Below are 11,882 nucleotides of genomic sequence, written 5' to 3' on the forward strand. Positions count from 1 at the left end.
AGCATGCGTGGTGCATATCCTTACTTTTGGGCAGATTCCGGTACGGCGACACTGTTTCCAACATCTAGCACTGACCATCTTCTTTGAATTCAAAGTTGGTCTGGGGGCCGCTGATCTTGATTTCAAAATTCCATGTACACGTATTTCGTAGATCGATGAACAATCCGGCTTTGAGACGCCGTGTGCTAATTACCTCGAATTTGTGAAGGTCTACGACAAGCCTTGCTTCCTTTTATTACTTCGGATTGTGTCAGGCGAAGGTGTACTCTGTCTCCTTTTTTCTTATTTTTTACCATCGATATGATCATGAAACACTCGCGGCAAACATCTGACTTCTGTGGGTTCGAAATGCTCTTTGGACAGCCACACTTTCAAAGTGTAAGGAACCGGCACGAGAACAAGCAGACTCACACTGGTAACCGATGCCTACAGATCACCCGATTGAGCCGGTGGACATATTTGTTTACATGGATAATTGTATCTGTTCCGGTGGTTCAGATAAACACCACAATGCATTCAAAACAGAGAAGGACGCACCTGATCTGCGACCGATCTGCACCGATCTGTCGAGGGTTTAGTATACAAAGCCGCAGTACACTTCATGTTTTTAATGGGTCAGAAGACGGTCGCTGAGAGCTGAAGAGGTAAAAAACCATCGAGTTTATGACAGTTCGTGTTTCATGGGAACTCGGAGCACCAGTACTGAAGTTTCCTGAGGAAAAAACTCATACAACAAACGGTCTCCTGGTATTCTAAAGGTTGTTTCAGTTCGGTCACCAAAGTTGTGTGCTGGTGGATCGACTTCCTCAACCAGCGTTCTTCGCACAACAATGTAGTCGGTGGTGAAATGACGTGGCTTGGTAGCGGGGTACAAAGCATTCACAAACAACTCACGCTGGTCTCTATCTGACTCGGGACCCGAAGGGTGGAAATAAGAGTGGCTTGCGTTGTGGTGATTATGGCGGACAATTATTTGAACTTACACCTTGTTTGCTTGTCATGTCATTACTAATAGGAGATTAAGATCTCAAAATCCCACATTAGGGATAAAACTAGAGAATCACCCAAGATGACGCACTCATTCAAGATATAAGCCAAAACAGGACCGAGGCCTTGACAGAAAGTCGGAAAATTCTCATAAATCCTATCATAATACAGACGTAATACACTACTCATAGGGCTGCTGAAAACTCTTCGACAGCACAAGACCGGTTTCACTCTTCTTGAGGCTCATCAGGTAGGCGCGGTTTCCGGGAGACCCTCAACCGTATGTTCTGCTTTAACCCAAACAGCACAGAATTAGTGAAATAGACTGACTCGAATACTAATTTGGTTTTGACGTGGGACTCACTTGGAACCATGCTTAATCTCCCGTTTATGAAGACTAAGAAAATGAATGTGCTGCACCACATGGCCTCAGTTTTCACTTGCTAAAATGTATGTTATATATATATATGTATATACTTTAACCATACTGAGTTGACTGAGAATGCATTTAAGCTGCTGCATAAATTGCTCTCAAGCTGAATCAATTGGTTCCTAACGGGGGTTGGGTTAATGCACTCCACATATCTTGCGCAAGTCGCAGGTACAGATCTGGTGTCATGCCGTTTGTTGCCTTGTAGAGTCATGCAATCCACTTTGTGGACCAAACCTTCCTGTTCCTGTTTTGCTGTAGTTTAGGTCAAGTTAACACGCTGCTTTGACATGTGTACCTCATTTTAAACATGTAAGCTGAAACAACCTTGTTGCTGGGTCGTTTTCCTATTGTTTGCATAACTGTTCAGTGATCTTCACGGAGGGCCTTTGGTCACCAAGCTATGGGCTTGAGAGTGAACCGGATGTTTAGTGTTACTACCATAGCACAGCTTTCCACTCAGATCTTCGGCCACCCAAGAATGTTTGGCGAGGGACTGTTTGTTAGGTCAACAGCCTATGGCTTTCAGGCAAAACATCACATGATGAATCTAATTTAGCTAAGCTGCTGAGTACTTAAAGCGCCAAAGACCTCGTACGACTGAAATTGGCAGCCAACCGCAGTGAGACCGCAGTGATGCGCTGTTTCTTTTTTTAAAGAACGAAAATCGTACACTGGAGAAAGATCACAATGGCTTATCGGGAATCATCTCTTGTTCTGTACATTTACCGTCGGACTACCAAGTATTACGAGAAGTAGGTTGTGACAGCTCAACGCACGGCCCCCGGTGAATTACCGTTCTATTACATGGGACTGTTACTTGCGTATTTGAAGTTTTCCCGAAACTGCCATTATTCTAATAGCGACAGCAGCTGGTCCACCGGCCAGACATAAGATGGGTGACACGAGACTTCCTCGTAGTCATCACCTACGAGTAGAACCCCATAGCGGCTTGATTATCAACGAGTACCCTCCTAGTTGTACAATAACTGTAGTGTATACTGGACTGCGTGCTCTTTGAGGAGATTAACTCTTGATTGATCCGGAATGTAGGAAGGGAAAAGTGAGTCAATCTGTTGTACACTCAGTTGAAATAAGAAATGGATTCACCAGCTCACTTAGACTATGCCGTTCGCACGTTCAGTACAAATCCACAGGACGTAATTAACGAACTGTGTTCTCCTAAGCAAGCAGCCTCTTTGAGCGCAGCAGCCCTAAAAAGCCTTTACCATGATGTATCTCCATTGAAGCCAAACCCTCTAGAATATAACAGGAAATGTTTTATAGAAAACGTATTATCATAGCAAGATGAAATCCATTTTTAGTGTTTTTCAAAATGCCTAAGTAAAATAGCGGTTGCACAGACACTTCATAGCCGTTCAAGCAAAACATTGGGAAATAAAAGAACAAAGCAGAAATGTGGAACTAATGTGAGCTACAGTTGCTCTCTTGTTGAGATTTCGTCCGATAATTGAAGCCAGTCTATGCTGAAAGCTGAGAAGCACTTTATAGCTGCTTCATCCTTATTGGGATTCATCATCTCACGAAACTCCGGAGGGTCTCGAACCCGCGACTTCCTGGCTGGTGGCGTTAACTATTTGTGTTTTTTCTGGTACTGCCGGGGTGCTAACGCCTGGATCAAACGGGCGTTAGGTTACTCATCCAAAGCCTCCAGCTCAAATGCTCAAACAAGCAGCGGTTTTGACGGACGTGATAGTGATAAACCCATGTAGCTTCTATTTAACGAAGTACCTTATGTGTTCAGCTCCCACCCCGAAGGACCACGAGGCTGTCCTCTCAGCACATGGGCTTTACAACTCAGCGTCACAATCTTCCAACGGATTCAATCTGTGAGCTTCAATGAATTCACGTTCTGCAGCACATGATCAGTAAACTCATCCGTTGATGTGTGATTCGTTTATTCAAATCTGTTACCGCATTCCTGAAACCCAGCTCAACCTAACTTCATAAAGTACAATTTTTTTGCGTCAGTTGCATCTACATAACTGTGGAGTGAATTTTCATCGCCAGTGACTACGGAAAAATCATACAAGTTACTGCAATTGTGTGAGGTTTGTGTCAATGAAGATTCAATCACAGCAACTGACATCGCAGGCACAAGCACAATGATAGGGCTTAAAATGCATCTCCTTTGTTATGACTGTACAGTCAGGCCTCATAATAATGCTGACGATGGAAATTTTAATCACGTTTATTTGGCGGGAAAATGTTCTCCATTTTGAATGTCTGACTGAGCGCAAACCATAGTGCTAGCGTTGACTCAGCTGCAATTCTCTAGAATATTGGTTGACGGATGAAACAGGCTGCACTTAAAACGTTTCCCTTGTGCTGTTGACCAAAGAAAACTGACAGGATTGCTCTCCTGCGAACGGCCTCAGGAAGATCGGGCATCCCGCATGAAATGGTTCCAAAAAACCTGCTGCGTAAATCGTTCGAGCCTCAGCTCTGCCAAATAGCCAAAGTCATTGCTAATTCGCTGAGATGGCAAATTTTTGTGTTCTGTTTACAATGTATTGCCCTCCGTGGATTCGACCACGGAATGACGCCATTTCTCAGAGATTTCGGTGTAATTCTCGCTACTGAAGTTTTCCAGAAAAACAAAACTGTTTATCAACAACTTCCTCTCTCTCCTTTAGCTGGTTCAGTTCATTTTTGCTACCATATCCAATTGCACACAAAGAGAAGTTTCATCTCCCACAAAACATCCCACCTCTGTTTGTCTTAAGTCGGGTATTGAACTTTTGACAAAGTTCAAATATTGCTTGAGCACGGATGCTGCCCTTTTAATAAGCTCCGCTGTCGGGTCTTCGTCTCGCCTTTGAAATAAGCTATATTTCGCTCATCTTGACACTTGATCATAGCGGGGTAATTTTTGTGACAAATAAGCCCATTTGTATGGCGATTTGTTTTTTACAAGAGACTCACCTGGAGCCCAGCTGAATCCCCCGTTTACGGTTTTCTTAAGCAGCTGAATATGCTGCACCAGGCCACCCATGTTTCAGTTGCAATACATCGTATAGACCTAATACAATACTCATAAGGTTGCAGAAAATTCTTCGATCAATGACCGGCCCACGATCGGTTCCACCCTTCTTGGAGCTCATCAGGTAGGTAGAGTCCCCAGGATTCCGTCAACCTCATGTTCTACTTGAACTCAAATTGGACAGATTTCGACAAACACACTCATTCGCACATCTATCCAATTTCGACGGAGGACTCGCCTGGAACCCAGCTGAATCTCTCCTTTATGATCCTGATTTTCTTGAGAACAGATTAATTTGATGGATATCATAAAAGAGATATTCAGTTGAGTTTCCCATGAAAGTCCAGCTGATACGCAAACGAGAATATTTTTCGAGATCTGTTGAAATTTGGTTGGTGTTGAACATAAGACTGACGGAAATTCGGAAATTGCGCCCACCTGATGAGCCCTAAGAATAGTGAAACCGGTTATGGGCTGTCGAAGAGTTTCCGGAAACTTCATGAGTAAGCGGTTACGGTATTATTGTACACCAGCTGAACATCGATCGATTGCTTTTAAGAAACTTGGTTTTACTGAATTTGACACAATTCGCGTTTATCGTTGCTCTTGGTGACCACGAGAAAAAAATCGGCCTGTCTGTGGTCACAATAGTAGATAATCCAGTACCTCCATAATCGTTAGACTGAGCGTGAATATTTCTCTCTCAGCTTTAGAACAAGACTAGCCAAATAGGGTGATGAACGAAGAAGTCTCATTTCCGACTGTCCCACTGTTCGACAGGCATACTTCTGTCAATGGGGTTAAACATTTTCCCTGAAGGTTTTTCGATTATTGGTCGAACGACCAAGTTTATTAAAACATCTCCGATGGATTCTTCTTGGTAGTTCTAGGTCAAGAAGTGAATAAAGTTATTTCAGAATGACAGTGAAAATTTGACGGATTCAACACAGTGTGTGGAGGTTGTTCTCAGAGTTCAATTGCGTGAACGTAGTGGTGAAAAACGACCGAATTGCAGTTGGACATATAGTTCCGTCATGAAATGACCGGCCTTCAACGCTGTGTGACGGTTTGTAAACCTTCATAACCCACAGAGCTTACTGCGGATTGCACTTACGACATGTAGCTTCTAAACGGTAGATGTTCGAAAAACAGTTCTCTGTTCCTCCAGTTTAGGGGTGGGATTTGTGTAGCAACGTACTCTCTGGCGATCTTACGTAAACCACCACTGTCTTGTCATTAAGACACAAGTATTAGTTGACAACCGACTAATATCCTGTTGAGGCTTAGGTGCCCTGACAGTATCCCAGTCCTTGTGAGCTGCACATCTACAAATCACCTCGTGCCCCATCGGTCACGTGGCGTCATCAACCGAGTCGCCCAAGTTACCGCATACGGCAGGAAAGGTAATCTAAAAGGCCACTACTGAAGCTTCCTCTCTTTCTCTTTCACATATACTTTCTTTCCCTCCTTATCGCGTTTCCAACGATATCTCCATTCCTGATGACTGACAGATCCCTTTGCTACCAGCTGCCGCTAGCCGGTTAACTAGGCCAGCATGACCGTAAACAGTTTGAGAACACACTTCAAACCCCGGTACTTATTTCGTTTGGGAGCCGTTTGACGTTCGCACTCTAAAGCAATCCAGACTGCATACACGGTGGACTGGCTTTCTGTTGATTTGCTCTCCCCCCGACGTGAGGGTTGAAAACCCATGTACGACTGTTGAAATGACTCCACCATTTTTCTTTTGTTCCCGGTTGCGTATCACCAAAGACCCAGGGCCCGCTGCGGCTGTCTGTGTGGTTGAAGGCTTTGTTTTAAACTGTCAAGGTGAAAGCTGCTTGAATGAATGGTTGCCCGATGACAGTCACCTCTGTGTGGTTTGTTTGGTAGCGTCTGTGGGAGTAAACACTAAAGGCGCCAGGAATCTTGATCTGTCCATTGTATCTGCTACCCTCAACAGAATAGCTCCGATTATCTCAAAGACGGTTTACACGGCACTTTGAACCCCTTTTTGAAGCAGGATAAATGGTCATATATTATTTTGGTAACCGAGGCTAGGAATGCTCGTTTGGGTAGATTTAGCTCTGCTGAGGCTCAGTTGGGTGGTTGTCTTGGGCTGGCATCTAGACGCCCGTACAAATACGAACACCTACTGCACATAACTGTGTTTAACACACACTGTTTTTGTGCAGTAATAACTTCCAAAAAACCAGAACCGCTTGACTATCTGATGCTCACCGAATGCAACACAACAGCCAACACAAAAAGACCACATCACAATTAGCTGTAGGTAATATGGGTTAGTTGCTGGTTGTTGCTCGTTCTGGAACACTTTTGTGGATTCGGATTACTCGCTTGTTCGTCACTCCATATTGGTACGCTTTTTAGGAACCCTCGAAATGCGCACCTGGCCGCCGGGAACCTCTAGAACTCTGATATAATGCAAGCATACCAGAACCACCTACCAAAGTCTGTTTCGGATAATAGATTCCGCGATATTAAATCTTGCTGGAAGGTACTGTCGGAAACCCTGAAAAATATGGCAGCCACACCTGCAGAACGGCGCAGCCATTTAGATCTGAGCATTGGATCTTGGAAAGCACTCCTAATTTACTCGAAGCTCGAATACGTGTTTCTTCTGTCCAAGAGTACAGTGCTATTCAACGAAATGTCAGATTTCAAGCGCCGATCAAGAAGATTGATGTATCCAGAATCCTTAACTGATGGAGGAGGTAAGGAACTACGTGGATGTGAGTTATTTATTCCAGCTGATACACACAGCTTCGCGCTTGTTGTTCATATTTAACTGGGTTTGTTACGACGTGAGGCCGACGATCCTCATTGTGTTCGCCACGCTGCACGACAAACCAGAGCATTAATCACTTGGCACAATTTCTTATGAAGAATAAAGCTAATCACTCGTGTTTACAAGATCATCAAAGAAGTATTTAAGTGAGACTACACAGCCCGGATGCACGAATCTCTCACGAGGTAACGCCACCTTCGAGGCATCATGTTACCAGATGACCCTGTTTCAAACAGGAGAGATTTTTAATCTAATTTCTGTGAATGTTTCGTGACTTGTACCACGATCAGAATCTAAATATAGTGGTGAGATTTCAGTGGCGTGGCCTAAATGGAATGATGAACAAAAGGATTGCAACTAATAGACTGTTCAAAGTTTCCCCACAGGTGAAAACAAGCTTGCAGACCACTGGCAGTCTGTGGTTGACAGTTCGATGCATGATGAAATTGATGCATGTTGTGAGAATAGTGCCAGTAAGATGAAGACGGTTTGCACTGTAAGAGATCGCTTCTCATGGAACGAGCGCTGGAGATGCTGGTTAAATTTCAACAGCGAGAAAATGAGCAAAAGAAGCTAGACAACGGTGTGGACTTGTGTAACAGCGTTTGTGTTTCTTGTGTTAGTGACGCTAACTAAGCCAAGCCAGTCAGTGGTCAGTTGACTCTGCATTTTCGTACGGTCAGTTAGTTGCAGAAAAAGTTAAACTTGACGATGCACCCAATGATAATGTGACGCTGAAGGTACCAGTAATCGGGACCTTGGAACGGGAAGCGAAACTCAAGCTTTGTGAAACAAATTCAAAAGGTCAGCGCAGAAAGGGTGTTATGAGGACGCTTAGAAATAATACTTGTTTCGTCTCTGAGAAATAACAGGTATAGAATATCAAGAAATGGTTGATGGTGGAAACGTATGAAAATCATACCTAGATACAGACATTATCCATTGGAACTAGCAAGTCCAAACGCTAGTACTTCCAACATCCAACCAAACGAGATTTTTTAAATTAGCACTATATGTATGATTTCCAATTAACAACCGTATAATCCATCTCTTGACCGTTCGATATCTTTGTCTTGGATACTCCCAAAAAGTTGGGCAGAGAAAAGTACAGGTATACTTTAGTGACCAATTAGAAAGTGTTCGTTTGTAGGAGAAACGCTTTACTTTAGCAAAAGTAATGGATATCTACATATTGCCAATTCCTAGGAGTAAGGAAAATTCCGGCAACCATTGTCATGAAACCAAGAAAGATATATTCACGTCCGGCAACAAAACTTGAACGGTTTGCGGTGAAAACAACAAAACAAAACAAGAAGTATGCAATTTCCAATTTGTTCCTGACCATTTAATCACCGTAAGTGTTATTCTTCGTACGAATCATCATTAGCTAAATTAGTTCGCCTCCGACGACAGACTCTCGCAAATGGTCCAATGTCCGGCCGCATCACAAAATCGTAGAGCACCTTAACCCAAGACGTGTGATGCGGTAAGTTTTCATAGTACTCTGATGCAATCTTTCTCAGCTGTGTGAAACAAAGGGGCAACGATATTAGCATATGACAGTGAAGCAAAGGAAAGACCCAACAACTGAAGTTGCGAGAATAAGCTTAGGCAAACAACCCCAAACGCAGTGTATGCCAATAACTTCTATTTTGGCTTTTCTCTAACAGCCCTATGAAATATATCAACCTCGGATTTCGGTCTACTGTGTAAGCTACACAGTCACGGGACTCTGAGCCAAGAAACCTAACAACAACCAATGGACTAATTGGATCAATGGAAGAAGGCCACTGAATCAACCAATCAAGGGAACAAACTCACACCACAAAGCAAGAAGAAAACGGCCGAATCACAACAGAACAACCACACACAGAACTGTCGAACTGAATGCGTCCAACGAACCAACTAGACACAAGGGACTGAGACCACATCAGATTCACAGGAGACCAATCAAACTACGCGAAGACCACTTTCAAAACGACCTGGTACAGTATAGAAGCCATATAATCACAGGCAGAAGGGGAGGAGTTCACCCACTCAACCCTGCACTGATGATGTCATCCCGATTGGTGATAGGAGTTCACCCACTCAACCCTGCACTGATAATGTCATCCCAATTGGTGACAAAACCTTTGCAATCCAACTACCAAGCTCGGCGAACAGACCAACAACAAAGAAGCGCACCCGAGTTACCTACATTCCACAAGACTGCCAAAATCAGTCTCGCTCATGCATCTTTCTCTCCAGGTAACAGCCCCACTATGTCCATCAATATCGCTCAAAAAATCCTTCTAAGTGTACTTTTGGCGTGATGGTGCATCAAACCTACATCAGCCCCAAACTCAAACGCGAATTTATGTATTTTATTGGCTCAAGCGATGTATCCACACATAAATGATCAGAGTGTATTCTCGTTAGCTAGGGATCATTGCAACTTTATTTCCGGAAGACCGATATTAGGTCCTCTTCTACACTTTCAACGAACCGACCCCGATGAGAGTTTAAAAAAAACTAGGGGACTGAGTGGGCTTTTCGAGATCTCTGTGGACCTTAATTCGAAATATTTGCGTGTATACTTTGTTCCTCTTGCTAAGGTTCTAATAAATTCTGACAAGCAGGCCTTAAAAGGAAATGAAAATCGCGCTGTGATGTGATGTTTCCACGACTGATTGGAGTTCAGAGGCCTGTCGATATCGTCTTGCCGAATTCACAGCCTCGGGCAAATGGCTATTTTTTTGGTATGGGAGTATCCAAAGTGAATTTGTCCTTCAGAATGTCCAACTTATCACATCAAGCAGCGGAATTCCTCTCTAAGCGTAAACGATTAAAACTCACCGAGAGATTAGGTGAAAACCCAGACCTAGGTCAGTTTATCAGAGCTTCTCAGCAGACGAAGTAAGATTAATGCTGATTGACTGATGTGATATATATATAGCCAATTCCCAATTGTATGTGAGATTTTATTACGAACAAGAACTCTAATTATGGTTTCGAGCTTTAATTTTTGATGATGCAGACGAAGATTACACATTTACTTCTCAAAGTGCCTACCGTTCAGGCACGTGCATCCACAACGTGATTCACTTCTGATTACTACAAGGACATCGTGCGGTCGATAAGCCTACCAGAGTATTGAAACAAATCGGTTGGCTGTCTTAAATCCATATGCCATTGTACACTCGAGGAACGTTAGAGTAATGTCGACTTCCAGTACCATCATATGATTTACCAGTTAGCACAGTCGGAGAGGAGGGGGCTAGATAATCCGCAGTCTGTTCCAGGACAGGCCATTAGCATCAGTGACGGTATAATTCTCCCGCATGATCGAAATTCCATTCTTCAAGGATTACTATCTACTGGATTCAAAGATAAAGTGTAGCCGAAGCTCCAGAAGTCAGTGGCAAGTACACCACATCTTGAATGCCTTCAATTCTGTTTATTACGTGCCTTACTTTGATGTCTCGAAGAACAATCTTGTTCGCTGAAGATAATATGATCTAGGTTGACAAGTCTCCGGACTCTACTTGGCCATCTCTAATCCCAATCTGATTGTTGTAGAAAACTTTTGAGCCCAGTTCGTAAATCAAGTGTCCAAGAACGAACGATCTAACTGGTGGTGATGGAGGACTGTAATTTCTTATCTAATGCAGTCATGCAGGTAGATGAAAACTGCGTAGTTTTAGATATTGTCCGGTTTGGACTGTCTTAGGTGAAGCTTTACTTGCGTTGCAGATGTTTTCCTGGAAGCAAATGGCGTCCGTAATTTTGGCACAATGTAACCATTTTAATGCGGAAATGACTGATTGGTCTGTTTGCCGAGCCTGGTAGTTGGATTGCAAACGCTTCATCACCAGTCAAGGTGACATCGCCAGTGCGGGTTTGAGTGGGCAATCTACGTTCCACAACATTGGCTGAGTTGACACAGGAATTGTTGTCACATGCGCAAAGAACGACGCATCACAAAGGTCATCGTCGGTCACCACACTATCGGGATAGTAGGTGCTTTAGGGGAGCTTACCAAATGAAAAGTGACCAGCGGAGCAGGTGTACAAATGGTCAAGGCAGGCGCATCATCGTTGGCTAGACAAGTGACGATATTTGGTCAGTCAGCAACCCTACACATCTGCGTGCTAGCTCTGTATGCTTGACTGACAGTACTTCCGTCATCTGGTCTTCTATCTTCTGTATTCTTACCGCCAATCCGGAATAACCCAATACAGGCGCAACCGGGAGGTGTTCTCACATTAGAATACCAAGCATTTCACCAGAGATTCTTTCGGATATCACTTCGAGTTGTCCGGCATTGTCTTCTTCCAGAACAATATATAACTTCAGACTGTTTTGTCCCATTTCCGAAATTCACTGAACTTCTCTTTTCCTCTATGCTGTTGCCTCGTTGGTAAACATCTAAGCTTGGTCTCACGGAATCAAAGCATTTTGGCCAGTTTCTCCTAATTACAAGTTCCACATCTCTTATTTCTCAAAACTGTATGTGATTGCTTGATACTGGTTCCAAAACTCAGTTTTCCCTGAACTACGACTGATTCCAATAACAATAGCCTTTTCCATATATATATATATATATATATATATATATATATATTGGGCAGTTCTGGATCTGGCGCACGAGAAAACCATACTTCTCCGCCTTA

At 43.4% G+C, this 11,882-nt stretch overlaps 1 protein-coding gene across 1 annotated transcript in view; it reads right to left on the reverse strand.

The window, feature by feature from the left end:
• Window positions 1-8,591: 8,591 nt before the first annotated feature.
• The window catches only part of T265_03568 (hypothetical protein), a gene marked incomplete at both ends in the record, with an annotated part of 33,023 nt that continues 29,732 nt past the window's right edge, over window positions 8,592-11,882 (reverse strand). The window contains 2 exons of the mRNA XM_009168087.1: window positions 8,592-8,753; window positions 9,331-9,423. Coding sequence (XP_009166351.1) covers window positions 8,592-8,753; window positions 9,331-9,423 — 255 coding nt within the window. The remainder of the gene's footprint in view (window positions 8,754-9,330; window positions 9,424-11,882) is intronic.

This window comes from Opisthorchis viverrini (genome assembly GCF_000715545.1).
Source record: "Opisthorchis viverrini unplaced genomic scaffold opera_v5_52, whole genome shotgun sequence".
Classification (NCBI taxonomy): domain Eukaryota; kingdom Metazoa; phylum Platyhelminthes; class Trematoda; order Opisthorchiida; family Opisthorchiidae; genus Opisthorchis; species Opisthorchis viverrini.